This window comes from Puma concolor, chromosome D2 (genome assembly GCF_028749965.1).
Source record: "Puma concolor isolate L17-30 chromosome D2, mPumCon1.1.hap2, whole genome shotgun sequence".
NCBI lineage: Eukaryota > Metazoa > Chordata > Mammalia > Carnivora > Felidae > Puma > Puma concolor.
The window spans coordinates 62,409,108-62,426,925 of record NC_141677.1 but is presented as its reverse complement, the minus strand read 5'-3'; the positions used below and the strand labels follow the sequence as shown (position 1 = coordinate 62,426,925).

At 37.1% G+C, this 17,818-nt stretch overlaps 1 protein-coding gene across 5 annotated transcripts in view; it reads left to right on the top strand.

Moving 5' to 3' along the window:
- Nucleotides 1–17,818, top strand: part of NT5C2 (5'-nucleotidase, cytosolic II) — a 148,949-nt gene that overhangs the window by 66,972 nt on the left and 64,159 nt on the right. For 3 of the 5 annotated variants that reach the window (XM_086680761.1, XM_025917888.2, XM_025917887.2), the window contains exon 2: nt 10,153–10,277. In XM_086680761.1, the coding sequence (XP_086536887.1) occupies nt 10,177–10,277 (101 nt within the window). In that variant the 5' untranslated portion in view covers nt 10,153–10,176. Of the gene's footprint in view, nt 1–10,152; nt 10,278–12,297; nt 12,889–17,818 lie in introns of those variants that run through there. The other 2 variants (XM_086680759.1, XM_086680760.1) reach the window with 2 other exon arrangements.

Genomic DNA, 17,818 nt, shown 5'->3' with positions numbered 1-17,818 from the left:
CTTCAGCCAGGTCACGATCTCGCGGTCCGTGAGTTCGAGCCCCGCGTCGGGCTCTGGGCTGATGGCTCAGAGCCTGGAGCCTGTTTCCGATTCTGTGTCTCCCTCTCTCTCTGCCCCTCCCCTGTTCATGCTCTGTCTCTCTCTGTCCCAAAAATAAATAAACGTTGAAAAAAAAAATTAAAAAAAAAAAGATTTTCCTTTATGTTTTCTTCTAAAAGTTTAAGAGTTTCAGGTTTTACATTTAGGTCTATCATTCATTATGAATTACTTTTTTTAAAAGCAAACTCTGTGCCAAAAATGGGGCTCGAAGTCATGACCCTAAGATCAAGAGTTCATGCTCTACTGACTGAGCCAGCCAAGCACCCCTTGCATTAATTTTTATATTAATTTTTATATATCCTGCCAGGCGCCTGATTACACTGGCTAGAATAGAACCTTCAGTACAATGTTGAGTGGTGACAGCATACATCTCTTTTGTCTGATCTTAGGGAGAAAACATTCAGTCTTTTCGCCATTAATATTATGTTCGCCGTAGGTTTTTGGTAAATGCACTTTATCATACTAAAGAAGTTCCCTTTTATACCTAATTTGCTGAGATTTATTTTTTTTAAATCAGGAAAGCATGTTGGATTTCGTCTTGTACTTGTTTGCTCTGTATTGAGATGATATATTGTTTTTCTGTTACATTGATTTAAATTTTTCTTTAATTTTTTTTTTTTTTTGAGAGAGAGAGTGCGCGCACGCGCAGGAGCAAGTGGGGGAGGGTCAGAGAGAGAGGGAGACACAGAATCTGAAACAGGCTCCAGGCTCTGAGCTGTCAGCCCAGAGCCCGACGTTGGGCTCAAAGTCACCAACCATGAGATGATGCGTGAGCCAAAGTCTGGTGCTTAACTGACTGAGCCACCCAGGCACCTCTCATTGTCTGATTTTAGAATGATAAATGATCCCAGGGTGACTGGGTAGCTCAGTCGGTTAAATGTCTGACTTAGGCTGGGGTCATGATCTCTCCCACATTGGGTTCTGATCTGGCAGTACAGAGTCTGCTTGGGTTCTCTCTGTCTCCTCTCTCTTTGACCCTACCCCACTCAGGCTTTCTCTCTCTCTCAAAATAAATAAATTAAGTAAAAAAAGAAAAGAAAGATAAGTCATCCTGTGTTCTTGGACCCAACACCACTTGGTCGTGATGTATTATTTTAATATGTTGATGGATTTGATTTTTATTTCTGTGTACATATGTCAGTAATAATGTCCCCACTTTCATCTGATTCTAGTTATTTGAATCTTATCTCTTTATTTCCTAGTCATTGTAGGTAAAGGTTTGTCAATTTTGTTGGTCATTTCAAAGAACCAACTTTTGTTCTCATTGATCTTTCTGCTGGGCTTGGGTTTAGTTAATTTACCTTTTTTTTTTTTTTTGTCTCTCTCTTCTAATTCCTCAAGACATAGGTTACTGATTTGAGATTTTTTCCCCTCTTTTTTGTTTTATTTTTTTTAAGTTTATTTATTTTTATCATAAGTGGGGAAGACGCAGAGAAAGGGAGAGAGAGAATCCCAAGCGGGTTCTGAGTTGTCAGCACAGAGCCAGTTGCAGGGTTTGAACTCACAAACCATGAGATCATGTCCTAAGCTGAAATCTGGAGCCAGATGCTTAACTGACTGAGCCACCCAGGTGCCTCTTTATTTTTTATTTGAGAGAGAGAGCGAGTGTGCACGAGCGCACACACACACATTTTCCTTGTGATTTCTTCTCTGATCCATTGGTTGTTTGAAAGAGTGTTGTTTAATTTCTGTGTATTTGTGAGTCATAAGGTTTTTCATCCTGTTGCTGATTTCCAGCTTCATTCCATTGTGGTAGTAGAAGATATTTTGTATGATTGCATTTTTTGTCAGTTTTTAAACATGTATTGATACTAGCTTTGTGATTGAGCACTTGAGAAGAACGTGTACTCTGTTGTTAGGTGGAGTGGCCTATACACATGTTAGGTATAGTTAGTCTATAGTGTTGTTGTAGACCTGAATATCCTTATCAGTAGTTAAGTCTTCAACAGTTATTGTAGCACTATCTGTTTCCTCCTTCACTTTTATCAATGTTTGCTCCATGTATTTTGGAGCTCTATTGTTGGGTGCATATGTTTGTAATTGCTGTATCTTTTTGGCAAATTGACCTTTTTATCACTTATACATAGTGATTCTTTGATCTGAAGTATACTTTGTTTAATGTTAATATACCTACTCGAGCTTCTTTTTAATTGGAGTTTTTAGGCATTTTGAATGTAGTGCAATTTTTAAAAATATAGTTAAGTAAAATTCTACCACCTTGCTATTTTGTCCTGTTTGTCCTTTTTTTTTTGTTTGTTTGTTTGTTTCCTTTTGTTCTTTTTAACTCTTATTTTAGGTTGATTATTTTTTTGTTTCTATTTTATGTCTTTTGTTGCCTTACTGGCCATAACTGTGTAATTTTGGTGATTGCTTTAGGGTGTATAGTATGCATGTTTACTTTGTCACAGTCTGCTTTCAAGTGCTACTGTACTACTTCTTGTACACTATAAGAATCTTACAATAGTATATTTTTATTTTCCCCCTACCCACCTTTGGGCTATTGATGTCCTACATTTTACTTCTAGTTATATAATAAACTTCACAATACTTTGTTACTACTGTTGCTTTAAACAAGTGTCTTTTAAACAGATTTAACATAGGAATGGGGTGCCTGGGTGGCACAGTTGATTAAGCATCTGACTCTTGATTTTGGCCCAGGTCATGATCTCACAGTTTGTGAGTTTGAGCCCCACATTGGGCTTTGTGCTGATGGCGTAGAGCCTGCTTGGGATTCTGTCTCTCCTTCTCTCTGCCCCTCCCCTGCTTGTGCTTACCCTGTGTCTCTCTCTCTCTCTCTCTCTCTCTCTCTCTCTCTCTCTCTCTCTCTCTCAATAAATAAATAAATAAACTTAAAAAAAAGATTTAAGGGGCGCCTGGGTGGCGCAGTCGGTTAAGCGTCCGACTTCAGCCAGGTCACGATCTCGTGGTCCATGAGTTCGAGCCCCGCGTCAGGCTCTGGGCTGATGGCTCAGAGCCTGGAGCCTGTTTCCGATTCTGTGTCTCCCTCTCTCTCTGCCCCTCCCCCGTTCATGCTCTGTCTCTCTCTGTCCCAAAAATAAATAAACGTTGAAAAAAAAATTAAAAAAAAAAAAGATTTAACATAGAAAAAAATCTTTTATAATTATTCTGTGTAGATTGATTTCCATCTGGTATTATTTTCCTCTTGCCTGGACTTGTTTAAATTATTTATTTATTTATTTTTTTAGTTGGCTGGTGATGAATTCTTTCAGCTTTCATGTGTCTGAAAAAGTTTATTTCAGAAAGATATTTTTGCCAGGTATAGAATTCTAGGTTGATACAATGCTTTAAAGGTATTTCTTCACTTTCCTCTGGCTTCACTGTTTCAGATGAGAAATCTTTTTTCTTCTTTATGAATGTGTTTTTGGGGTGCTTGGGTGGCTCTGTTAGTTGAGCATCCAACTTCAGCTCAGGTCCTGATTTCACAGTTCATGAGTTTGAACCCCATATTGGGATTGCTGCTGTCAGTACAGAGCCCTCTTTGGATCCTCTACCCCCCGCCCCTCCCTGCTCACGTTCTCTTTCTCAAAAACGAATAAACATTTAAGCGTCCGACTTCAGCCAGGTCACGATCTCGCGGTCCATGAGTTCGAGCCCCGCGTCGGGCTCTGGGCTGATGGCTCAGAGCCTGGAGCCTGTTTCCGATTCTGTGTCTCCCTCTCTCTCTGCCCCTCCCCCGTTCATGCTCTGTCTCTCTCTGTCCCAAAAATAAATAAACGTTGAAAAAAAATTAAAAAAAAAAAAAAAAAAGAAAAAAAGAAAAAAATAATAATAATAATGTGTTTATTTTCTCCCTAGCTCCTTTTTAATATTTTCTCTTTATTACTTTTTAAGGAATTTGGTTTTGATGTGCTTTCATGTAATTTTAATGTTTCTTGTGCTTGGGGTTTGCTGAGTTTTCTTGAATGTATGGATTTATGGTTTATATCAAATTTGGAAATTCTTTATCTGTTTCTTTAATTTTTTTTTTTTTCTCTCTTTGTCCTTTCTCTTTTCCTTTGTGGACTCCAATTACACATATGTCAAGGTGCTTGGAACTTGCACAGCTCACTGGTGCTCTTAATTTTTTTTTTTTTTTGGTCCTTTTCTCTCTTTTAGTTTGAATAGGTTCTGTTGCTTTTTCTTCAACTTCACTAATGTTTTCTTTCATGTATAACCTGTTCATCCTATGCAGCATGATATTTATTTATTTATTTATTTATTTATTTATTTATTTATTTATTTTTCAATACATGAAATTTATTGTCAAATTGGTTTCCATACAACACCCAGTGCTCATCCCAAAAGGTGCCCTCCTCAATACCCATTACCCACCCTCCCCTCCCTCCCACCCCCCATCAACCCTCAGTTTGTTCTCAGTTTTTAAGAGTCTCTTATGCTTTGGCTCTCTCCCACTCTAACCTCTTTTTTTTTCCCCCTTCTGCTCCCCCATGGGTTTCTGTTAAGTTCCTCAGGATCCACATAAGAGTGAAAACATATGGTATCTGTCTTTCTCTGTCTTATTTCACTTAGTATAACACTCTCCAGTTCCATCCACATTGCTACAAAGGGCCAGATTTCATTCTTTGTCATTGCTACGTAGTACTCCATTGTGTATATACACCACAATTTCTTAACCATTCATTAGTTGATGGACATTTAGGCTTTTTCCACAATTTGGCTATTGTTGAGAGTGCTGCTATAAACATTGGAGTAAGTGCCCCTATGCATCAGTACTCCTGTATCCCTTGGGTAAATTCCTAGCAGTGCTATTGCTGGGTCATAGGGTAGGTCTATTTTTAATTTTTTTTTTTTCAACGTTTATTTATTTTTGGGACAGAGAGAGACAGAGCATGAACGGGGGAGGGGCAGAGAGAGAGGGAGACACAGAATCGGAAACAGGCTCCAGGCTCCGAGCCATCAGCCCAGAGCCTGACGCGGGGCTCGAACTCACGGACCGCGAGATCGTGACCTGGCTGAAGTTGGACGCTTAACCGACTGCGCCACCCAGGCGCCCCATATTTTTAATTTTTTGAGGAACCTCCACACTGTTTTCCAGAGTGGCTGCACCAATTTGCATTCCCACCAACAGTGCAAGAGGGTTCCCGTTTCTCCACATCCTCTCCAGCATCTATAGTCTCCTGATTTGTTCATTTTGGCCACTCTGACTGGTGTGAGGTGATATCTGAGTGTGGTTTTGATTTGTATTTCCCTGATGAGGAGCGACATTAAGCATCTTTTCATGTGCCTGTTGGCCATCCGGATGTCTTCTTTAGAGAAGTGTCTATTCATGTTTTCTGCCCATTTCTTCACTGGGTTATTTGTTTTTTGGGTGTGGAGTTTGGTGAGCTCTTTATAGATTTTGGATACTAGCCCTTTGTCTGATATGTCATTTGCAAATATCTTTTCCCATTCTGTTGGTTGCCTTTTAGTTTTGTTGGTTGTTTCCTTTGCTGTGCAGAAGCTTTTTATCTTCATAAGGTCCCAGTAGTTCATTTTTGCTTTTAATTCCCTTGCCTTTGGGGATGTGTCAAGTAAGAAATTGCTACGACTGAAGTCAGAGAGGTCTTTTCCTGCTTTCTCCTCTAGGGTTTTGATGGCTTCCTGTCTCACATTCAGGTCCTTTATCCATTTTGAGTTTATTTTTGTGAATGGTGTGAGAAAGTGGTTTAGTTTCAATCTTCTGCATGTTGCTGTCTAGTTCTCCCAGCACCATTTGTTAAAGAGACTTTTTTCCATTGGATGTTCTTTCCTGCTTTGTCAAAGATTAGTTGGCCATAAGTTTGTGGGTCTAGTTCTGGGGTTTCTATTCTATTCCATTGGTCTATGTGTCTGTTTTTGTGCCAATACCATTGCAGCATGATTAAAAAAAAAATTTTTTTTTTAAGATTTTATTTTTAAATAAACACAACCCCAAGATCAAGAGTCCCATGCTTCTCCAACTAAGCCAGCCAGCCACCCACCCCTCCAGCATGTTTTTCATCTCAGATAATTGTAGTTGTCATTTTTAAATGTTTGTACTAATTTTATCATCTGTGTCATTTATGCAGTTGATGGATTTCTCTCCTCATTATGGGTCATATTGTCCTATTTCTTTGAATGCTAATAATTTTTTATTGAATGTCAGACAGTATAAATTTTACCTTGTTGGGTGCTGGATATTTTTGTATTCTTATGAATATGTTTAAACTTTGTTTTTTTGGCATGGTTGAGGTACTTGGAAGCAGTTTGGTCCTTTCAGGTCTTTTAACTTTTGCTAGGCAGGATGAAAGCAATGTTTAGTCTCGATGATTTTGCCCCACACAAACCCTTCCAACTGTACTCTACTCAGTACTGTGTTAGTGATGAGGTTTTTCATTCTGGCTACTTGGGATGGGAACTCTTCCCAACCTGCATGAGCTTCAGAGATTGTTTCCTTTTAACTCTGGTTGGTTCTTTTTCAGGCTTCAAATGGGTTTCCTCACCCATGTGTACTAATCATTATACAAATGAAGATTAGAGAGCTCACCTTCTGCACATCTCCCTAATTTAAAAAGAAAAAATGTTAAGAAGTAGCCTTTTGTGAATATTGAGATTTTTAAAAATTGGAATTTCCTTAAGACCTCAACAATTTAAAAAAACCTCAACAATAAACAAATTTTATTTCCCTTACTTTATTGGATGGACCATAATTACAGTTGAAGTCTTGTTTTAATGCATGACTATTCTGATTTCTCTTAATTTACCATAGAATACAAATTTTATATCTGAGTGTTAAATACATGTAAGTTATATTTCTGGTCCTCTTCCCAATCTCTATTCCAGAAATCATTGATGTTCCATCATAATTCTCACTTCTAAATTGCTCCCTTTTTGGTCCACAAAATGGTCCAGATTTGTTACATGAATCTTTTTTTATTAAAAGAAAAAAATCCTTATAGTATGTCTAGATTTAATTATAATAGTCTAACAAATAACTTCCTCTCAAGTTAATTTTAAACTTTAATAAGGTTTTAACTAGAGGGGCACCTGGGTGGCTCAGTCGGTTAAATATCTGACTCTTGATTTCGTCTCAGGTCATGGTCTCATGGTTCGTTCATTCAAGGCCTACGTCAGGCTCTGCACTGACAGTACAGAGTCTGCTTGGGATTCTTTCTCCTCTCTCTGCACCTCCCCCTCTCTCTCTCATGCTCATGCCCTCTCTCTCTTGCTCTCTCATAATAAATAAAGAAAAAAGATTTTAACTAGAATCTTTTGTACATACCAGTACTGTTGTTCTGTAAACAGTGTTTGGAAATCATGGTTACTTTAAAAACTTACAGACCTAAATATATATTCAAAAGAATTGGAGACTGCTACATAAATATATTGTACATACCTGTTCATAGCAGCACTATTCACAGTAGCCAAAAGGTGGACATAGTCCAGACATCCATCAATTGTGATGAATTGTGATAAATACATACAATGGAAACTTGGTACAATATGGATGAAATGAGAAATATTATGTTAAATGACAGAAGTCAGACACAATAGGTTACATGTTACATGATTCCATTTATATGAAATATCCAGAATAGATAAATCTGTCGAGACAGAACCCAGATTGGTGGTTGCCATGTTGAGGGCTAAGGGGGATGAGGGAGAAACTGCTTAAAGTGTAAGGGGTTTTACTTTGGAGTGATGGAAATATTTTGGAACTAGATAGAGGTAGAAATTGCACAATGTTATGAATATGCCATTGACTTATTTTTTATTTTTTGACTTTATTTATTTAAAAGATTTTATTTTTGGGGCACCTGGGTGGCGCAGTCGGTTAAGCGTCCGACTTCAGCCAGGTCACGATCTCACGGTCTGTGAGTTCGAGCCCCGTGTCAGGCTCTGGGCTGATGGCTCGGAGCCTGGAGCCTGTTTCCGATTCTGTGTCTCCCTCTCTCTCTGCCCCTCCCCCGTTCATGCTCTGTCTCTGTCCCAAAAATAAATAAAAAACATTGAAAAAAAAAATTAAAAGATTTTATTTTTAAGTAATCTCTACACCCAAAGTGGTGTTTGAATTTTTTTTTTTAATGTTTATTTATTTTTGAGACAGAGACAGAGCAGGAACGGGGGAGTGTCAGAGAGAGAGGGAGACACAGAATCGGAAGCAGGCTCCAGGCTCTGAGCTGTCAGCACAGAGCCCAACATGGGGCTCGAACTCACGGACCGTGAGATCATGACCTGAGCCGAAGTCGGACGCTTAACCGACTGAGCCACCCAGGCACCCCCCAAAGTGGTGTTTGAACTCACAATCCTGATATCAAGAGTCACATGCTCTTCCAATTGAGCCAGCCAGGTGCCCCTGACTTATTTACTTTAAAATGGTTTAACTTTTTTGAATTTCACCTCAATGAATTATTTAAAAAAGAAAAAACCTACAAAATTTAAAAATTGACTTAATGTCGTAAGTGACATCAAGAGTTGGGCGCTGAACTGACTGCGCCACCCAGGCACTTCTGTGGCACTCCTTTTTTTTTTTTTTTCTCTAAATATTTTATTTTGAGGGCACCTTGGTGACTCAGTCGGTTGACTGACTCTAGATTTCAGTTCAGGTCATGATCCCAGGGTTGTGGGATTGAGCCCTGTGTCGGGCTCCACATTGAGTGTGGTGCCCTCTTGAGATTCTCTCTCTCCCTCTCCCTCAGTCCCTCTTCCCCACACACACTCTCTCTCTCTCTCAAAAAAAAAAAAAAAAAAAAAAAAAAGATTTAATCTCTACACCCTACCTTGGGTTCAAATTTACAGCCCTGAGATCAAAAGTTGCATGTTCCAGGGTGCCTGGGTGGCTCCCAGTTCGAGAGAGTTCAAGATCCTGCATCAGGCTCTGTGTTGACAGCTCAGAGCCTGGAGCCTGCTTCTGATTTTGTGTCTCACTCTCTGCCCGTCCCCTGCTTGTACTCACGCTCTCTCTCTTTCAAAAAAATAAACATTAAAAAAATTAAAATAAAACTTGTATGTTGCACTGAGCCAGCCAGGCTCCCCATGCTCACCTTATTTTAGATGTTTATTCTAATAGGTGAAATGCTTTAGTTTTTTTTTTTTTTTTTCTAGTCCATAGTCTTTAATACCAGCTGAAAGACAATTGTAGAAAAATTTAAAAGCATGATATAATTAGGAATCAGACATTCATTACTTGCAATTCTACCCCCATTGATTGAGCTTAGTGTGTTGATTAGAATTAAAGAGTTGCTGGGGTGCGTGAGTGGCTCAGTGGGCTGAGTGTCTGGCTCTTGATCTCAGCATAGGTCATGATCTCACAGTTTAGGTTTGAGCCCCATGTTGGGCTCCACCCTGACAGCAAGGAGCCTACTTAGGATTCTCTTCCTCTCTCTCTGTCTCTGTCTCTGCCTTTCTGTCTCTGTCTCTCAGCCCCTCCCCTGCTCTTTCGCACACAAGAGTGCGACCACATGCACTCTCTCAAAAATAAACATTAAAAAAAAGAGAAAGAGTTGCTTACTTTACATATTTTGAAACCTATATTAACTGAAAATTAATATATTTTCACAAATCTGTTGTCTAGGTCTCTTCTAGAATCTAGGATTGAAGTTAGTTTTTATTGGCAGTCATGCTTAATTATTTGGAATATCTGTCTGGATAGAAATTACCATATGAAATTATTTTTGTAAATTGACATAGTTTAGAAGGGTAAGTATAATTTTTCAGTATATTTACCATATTCGGTATATTTTTTTATTAAATTTTTTTTTCAACGTTTATTTATTTTTGGGACAGAGAGAGACAGAGCATGAACGGGGGAGGGGCAGAGAGAGAGGGAGACACAGAATCGGAAACAGGCTCCAGGCTCTGAGCCATCAGCCCAGAGCCCGACGCGGGGCTCAAACTCACGGACCGCGAGATCGTGTCCTGGCTGAAGTCGGACGCTTAACCGACTGCGCCACCCAGGCGCCCCCATATTCGGTATATTTAAATAGATAATTATATCAGTAAATTTGCAATCTAGAGTTTTTCTGATTGTTAAAAAAAATCAGGTAACAGTAAATACCAACATTAAGCTACTAAACTACTGATTTCCTTTTCTAGAATTCAGCATACAATTGAAATAAAATGTCAACCTCCTGGAGTGATCGGTTACAGAATGCAGCAGATATGCCTGCTAACATGGATAAGCATGCCCTGAAAAAGTATCGGCGAGAAGCCTATCATCGGTAAGTATTTTGTCTGTTTAATCCTCAAAACAGCTCTGTAAAGTGGGCACACATTGTCCTCATTTTACAGATGATGAAATTAGTGTGTAGAGAAGTTAGGCAATTTACATAGATTATAAGGCCAGTTTATGGTTCAAACCTAGTCTAGAATCTAGATTTTTAAGCGCTAGAACACCATACTGCTGCTGCTGTATTTTAATATATCTACTAATAAAAGTCCTTAACTGAAGAAAGTCTTCAGCTGCTGGAGAATTGTACCTTAGTTAACATTTTTTAAATTTCTTTAAGAGAGAGAGAGAGGGAGAGAGAGGGAACACGCAGGAGGGAACATGCAGGAGAGGGCAAGAAAGGGAGACACAGAATCTGAAGCAGGCTCCAGGCTCCAAACTGTCAGCACAGAGCAGGACGCGGGGCTAAAACCCATGAACCGTGAGATCATGACCTGAGCTGAACTCTGATGCTCAACTGACTGCCTGAGCCACCCGGGCGCTCTGTACCTTAGTTAATAAGAGTGAAATTCTTGGGGTGCCTGGGTGACTTAGTAACCAACTAAGAGCTCCGACTTTGGCTCAGATCATGATCTCACGGTGAGTTCGAGCCCTGCATTGGGCTCTCTGCTTTCAGTGTGGAGCCCACTTTGGATTCTCTGTCCCCCTCTCTGCCCCTTTTCTGCTTGTGTGCATGCTCTCTCTGTCTCAAAAGTAAGTAAAAACATTTAAAAATAAGAATGAAATTCTTATGTGACATTTGCTGCAAACTGATTATAGTTTTTAAATAGATTTTTTGAAATTGTGTCTCCTGGCTACTGTGTATTAGATTGAATGTGGTAATGCTGAGTATTAGCAACATTTATTATCTTAAGACTAATATTTTCTCTAAATCCTTTTAAAAATCCTTTAAAAGTTTAAAATGTAAATATTTTTATATGCCACTCTTAATGGAGTCAATTAAGTGGCTGTTTCTCCCTAAACCTTCAGTAGCCAAAATACGTAGAAGTTAAGTACTGCGTTTAGAAATCGTTTGTTTTTAGACAGAAATTAGAAGTTTACATTTTCCATAAATTAATAGGATACAAAGTCCTGGTCCCTACTAGAACTATCTGGCTTCCCATCTTGGGTAAGCAAGGTATAAGTAGAAAGAAATGCTGGTGTACTGGTAGTGCTAAAAAGTTGTATGGGAACTCCAGGAACCGACAACAACTCATAATTACTCATTTGTTTCTAGGTTGGAGCAAAGAGGAAATATACAGGTGTTTTATACTTGTTCAGTTATTTGCTTAGTGTTTATGCTGCATACATTTGGTTATGATGTAACATGTTTGTCAGTAGAAACAGGGGCTAGAATTGTGCAATGAAGAGAGATCATCGAGTAAACATCACATGTCCTAATTGTATGTAGTATGTCATATATAGCCTGAGTGCTTCTGACTCATTTAGAATGATATTTCCTGTAAGATTGTAGATTGGCTCTGCACCCTATAGTCTTCATATAGTAGAGTACAATCTGAAATAATAGAAACAGGAGAAAAACATCTTCAAGGATTTGAATTTTTAGATCACTTAAAACATTTTTTTTCCTTTTTATTGTGGTAAAGTGTACACATCATATAGTTTACGTCTTCACTGTTTTAAGCATATGGTTCGGTGGTTTTAAGTACATTCATACTGTTGTGCAGCCATCACCAGTATCCATCCCTCTAACTTCATTTTGTAAAATTGATACTATACTTATTAAACAGTAACTCCCCTTTCCTCCTCCAGCCCCTGGCAATCACCATTATACTGTCTGTCTTTATAATTTTGATAACTCCCAAGTATTCATATAAGTACAATCATACAGTATGTCTTTTCATGACAGACTTATTTCAGTTAGCGTAGTGTTATCAAGGTTTATCCAAATTGTCGTATATTGCAGATTTTCCTTTTAATGTAGAATTTGGGTTCTTGAATTTTTGCAAGTATTTGTTTTTGTTAATTAAACATTTTTAATGGAAATCATTTAAAAGGAATTTATTTTAGTTTTCTAGTTAAATAAGTTTGTAGAATATTCTGTTTCTAGGGCTTTTTATTAAAGACATTTATTGGAGTTGGTAATTTATCACTGGTTGAATTAGGTAGATTCTGATGATTATTTATCATAAACTATACACTGTATGTGATGCTTTAGAATTCCCTTTTTAGAAGAAGCTAAATATTTTTAGTTAAGTAAATAGACATCTAACTTCGGGCTTTTTTCTTGCTAACATTAGTCTTAAAAATGATGGTCATGAGTCATTTTTAAGAAACTGGCCTTCAGAATGTATGACTATTGTACGTCTTTCATTTCCTTATTATGGTTATTGAGTCTTCTAGGCTGAAGATAATTATCAAGCCAAACCCTTCATTGGAATAGTTTTGCTATATGGTCAGAAGATAGGCTGAGTTGCTCAGATGTTACAGTGGCTTGAAGGAGGCAAGTTAGACAACTACCTCTTAGGTAGTTCCTTGTTTAACACTGAGAATCTGATAGTGATCAGTATAGATCACAATTTGTATCTATCAAATCCAAGAATGGAACAATTAGATTTTGCATCTTCTCTCGACGTTGACTGTGCCCAGGGTGCTGAAATCAGGTATTTGTTTCTTTCCTTTTAAATTTTGATGATTATAGTACAGAAGAATTTCGTAAGTTGGTTCTTTATGAATACAGCTTATGAATTCAGCAGTGGTTTTATCATGTTGAACTGAGGTCTGATAAACAATTGGGCCTGTGAATTTTTGGTTAAGCAGTCTTTTGCCTTATTTTAAAAGACATTGTAATCACTTTGTCTTTAAGTTCTTTATATTTTTCCAAAATGATTTTTTAAGTTGAAATTTAGACCTCCAAAGCCATTCCAGTGCTTATTTAAACCTCTCTAATTTCTTCTCTACTCAGAGTTAAATTATTATATATGTTTAAGGAGTAAAAAGGTATTTGTGTACCTATATAAAATTATTTTGTAGTATTTGTAGCTTGGCACACTGGTAGGATTAGAAGTGTTTATGATTTTTTTTAACTGCAAGTTAAAAACAAGTATCAGGTTTTATACAGAGAGAGACTGCCATGTTGATAAATTTTAATTTCTTTCTCACTTAACCACTTAGTAGATATCACATGAATGTCATTCAGCTTTTTAGTTGTATCGTTGATTAAGCTGAATTAACCTGTCATTTTAGTATGGGTTTTAATAGTCAAATGGACAGGTTGATAAGATTTCAATAGCCATCTTATGAATTGAAAATCACATGGAAGAGATAGGTCCTCAGAAATGTCAAGCAGCTGTGTTCCTTAAATAATATACAGATGGCATATATCTTGTCAGAATAAGAAGAGTGAGGTCGAGTTATCAGAACTGTGTTAAACTTTTTTTGTTCGTATATCATTCTAATGCTTTGAATAGTGTTTCATATTCCTAGGGAATGGCAGATAAGGATTCAGGGGCTGGGAAGGGTTTTTTTCACCCTATTTTTTTGCCTAAAATATTAGCTCTGAAGAATCCTATTCAACAAAAAAATGAACTATCAATACACACAACTTTGCTGTATCAAGAAAATTATGCTGAGTTAATAAAGCCAATCTCAAAAGTTGGCCTAGTACATGATTCCATCTCTATAACATTCGTGAAATGACAAAATTATGGAGATTAAGAACAGTAGTGTTGCAAGGGGTTAGGGATTGGGGTAAGTGAAGGGAGGTGAGCATAGCTGTAAAAAAATAACACAGGGAATCCTTATGATTGAAGGGGTTAGGGATTGGGGTAAGTGAAGGGAGGTGAGCATAGCTGTAAAAAAATAACACAGGGAATCCTTATGATTGGAACTGTTTTGTGTCTTGATTTCAGTGATGATTACATGAAGCTACATACACATGAATGCATGTAAAGCTGGTGAAATCTGGATAAAGTTGGTGAATTGTATCGATATCAGTTCCCTGGTTGTGATATTGTACTGTATTTATGCAGGATCTTCTCCTTGGTGGAAACTAGGTGAACGATATAGAGGAATCTTTCCGTGTTATTTCTTGCTACTGCATATGAATCTAGAATTATCTCAGCGTGAAAAGTTTAAAAAATTTCAGTGACCTTTTTTTTTTTACATCATAGATATTCCTGGTCTCTTCTAAGTTCTCTTCGTAATGTGTGGTGATCCTACTTTATGGAATACAGATTCTCTAAACTTTATTGTTCAAAAAAAGATACTGGATCCTAAAACATTCTCAGTTTGTTTCTCTGCTTCCGTTCCCTTTATGCTTCTTCCAAAAACCTACCTAAAAGTAAAACAGAAAAGTGGTGGTGGCAGTGGCAAGGAAGAGAGAGAATAAGAGATAGCAGATCTTTGATTTAATGAAATCCATAGAAAGAAACTCCGTTTGAAGACATGTTACTCATATTTAGATAACATATTTCACCTTCAAGGACTCTTGTGTATGACTTCTTTTATTCAAAGTAATGTTTGAGAGATAGATTCATCTATATTTTTGTGTGTATCAGTAATTTGTTCTTTTTTATTATTATGTTGCCTTCCATTGTTATCAGTATACCACAGTTCATCTATTTTCTGTTTATGGACCTTAAAGCTTTTTGGTTTTTAGCTATTAAGTATAAGGCTGCTACGGACTGAGAAAATATTTGAAAATATTTGTAAATCACGCATCTGTTAAAGACTTCTTTCCAGAATATATAAAGAACTTAAAAATTCAACCCAATGAGGAAATGGGCAAAAGACTGATTCTTCACTACCGAGGATATATGGATGGCATAAAAACAAAATAGCCATTAGCTCTAACAGTTTGTTTTGTGGATTTTTTAGTGATTCTACATATAAGATCATGTCATCTGCAAATAAGGATAGATTTACTTCTTTTCCAATTTGGAGGCCTTTTTTCTTGCCTAATTTTGGCTATCATGTCCAGTACAGTGCTGTATAGGACTAGTAAGAGTAAACATCCCTTTTCTTTTGCCTCACCTTAGGAAGAAATCTTGCAATCTCTCATCATTTAGTATGATGTTAGCTGCAGGTTTATCATAGCTGTCCTTTAATCAGGTTATGAAAGTTCCTTTTTATTCCTAGTTTGAAATTCCTTTCTAGTTCTAGTTTGTTGAATGTATTTATCATGAAAGGGTGTTGGATTTTGTCACATGCTTTTTTGTGTCTATTGAAATGATCATGTGGTTTTTGTACTTTGTTGGATTTGGTTTGCTGGTATTTTGTTGAGGATTTTTTTTTTTTATCTACATAGGGATATTGTTCTATATTTTCTTTTTCCTGGCTTAGGTATTGAGATGTACTACTGGCTCAACTCTGATGGAAAAATTTGAGAAAGATTGGTGTTAATTTTTATTTGAACATTTGATAGAGTTCACCAGGGAAGCTATAAATTTTCGGCTTTGTTGGACGATTTTTTATTTTTACTTTAAACAGTATTTATTGATATTCACTTTATGAAATACATACAAGGTCATGGATATAACCGGTTTATACAACCAAAAAAGATTTTGCAAATTCTCTTTCTTAAATTGAAAAACACATGAACTATGTCAATATTTGGATATACCAGCATCCATATTCAGCATCAGGACAATGTGCATAACTTAATGTTCACATCTCCTTCTTCTCTCATACTTCGTCTGTCACCCCTCCCCTCCAACTTGCTTAAATACAAAAGGCTTCCATCTATCTGAAGTAGACAGGGCTACTTGTGTCTGTACACTGTTTTAGCCCAGGACTGAGGTTGCCTGTGCTTTTGGAAGATTTTTTTTTTTTTATTACTGACTTAATTTCTTTACCTTATTATTGGTTTGTTCAGATTTTCTATTTCTTCTTGAGTCAGTGTTGGTAGTTTGTGTGTTTCTAGGTATTTGTCCATTTCATCTCTTTTACCTATTATGTTGGCATACAATTGTTTATAGTATTCTCTTCTATTTGTTTTTATTTCTTTAAGGTCCGTAGTAATGTGTCTGCTTTCATTTATGACTTTAGTAATTTGATTCTTTTTTTCTTCATTCTAGCTAAATGTTGTTATATTGTTGAAACCAACCTTTGGTTTCATTTACTTTTCTCCAGTGTTTTTCTGTTTTGTTTTATTTCTGTTCTGATCTTTATCGTTTCCTTCCTTCTGCTTGTTTTTTGAGTATAATTTGCTCTTCCTTTTTGAATTTTTTAAGGTAGAAGCTTGGGTCATTGCTTTGAAATGTTTTCTCTTTTTTTTAAAAAAAAAATTTTTTTTTTCAACGTTTATTTATTTTGGGGACAGGGAGAGACAGAGCATGAACAGGGGAGGGTCAGAGAGAGAGGGAGACAGAGAATCAGAAACAGGCTCCAGGCTCTGAGCCATCAGCCCAGAGCCTGACGCAGGGCTCGAACTCATGGACCGCAAGATCGTGACCTGGCTGAAGTCGGATGCTTAACCGACTGCGCCACCCAGGCGCCCCGAAATGTTTTCTCTTTTAATAAATGCGTTGTAAAGCTATAAATTTACCTCTCAGTACAGCTTTCACTACATCCCCTAAATTTTGATATGTTGTGTGTTTTTGAGTGATCTCTGAAGTATTTTCTATGTTCTCTTATGATTTCTTTTTGACACATCAGTTATTCAGGAATGTGTTGTTGAATTTCCACGTATTTGTGAAGGTCCCACAAACTTTTTGCTATTGATTTTACCTCATTCTTATATAATCTTCTATATGTACTTGACAAGAAAGCATGTTCTGCTTGTTTTGGGTGGAGTATTCTACAGATGTCTACCTTTATTTGTCAAAATTATTTTCACTGAGTACACACATTCTTACATATATTTTTGAAATCATGAGTTTGCACTATTCTAATTCCAGTTTTTCCCAATAAGGTTCTTTCTTTTTTTTTTTTTTTAAATTTTAGTTTTAAGTAATCTCTACACCCAGCAGAGGGCTTGGGCCTGCAACCGTGAGATCAGGAGTTAGACGCTCTACTGACTGAGCCACCCAGGTGCCCCCTTGTTTACTTTGATTTCATGAAAATATCTGTTGTTCTGTAAAGAGAACCCTGAATCTTCACAACATCAACATCTTTATTCATTTGCTCATTCTAATAATACATCTAGAATAGTTTCATAATTGATTTGCTCATACCATAACAAACAAACTTTTAAAAAGTTCAGAATTTGGGGCGCCTGGGTGGCTTAGTTAAGTGTCTGACTCTTGATTTCAGCTCACAGTTTGTGAGTTTGAGCCCCACATCAGGCTCTGCACTGTCAGTGTGGAGCCTGCTTGTGACTTGCTCTGTCTCCCTCTCTCTCTACCCCTCCTGCTTGCTCTCTCTCACACTGTCTCAAAATAAATAAATAAACTTAAAAAAAATGTTTTAAATAAATAAAAAAAAAAAGTTCAGAATTTGTTGCATTACTTTTGCTTTCTTACTCTACCCTGCCAGTGACTAATAGTATGTAATCAGATGCCTGTTTTTTTAAAGTTATTTGGATTAGTTCTTTTTTGCTCTTTTTCTATACACTATGGTTAGGGTAGTTGTATGCAGTGAAATTAGGTTCAT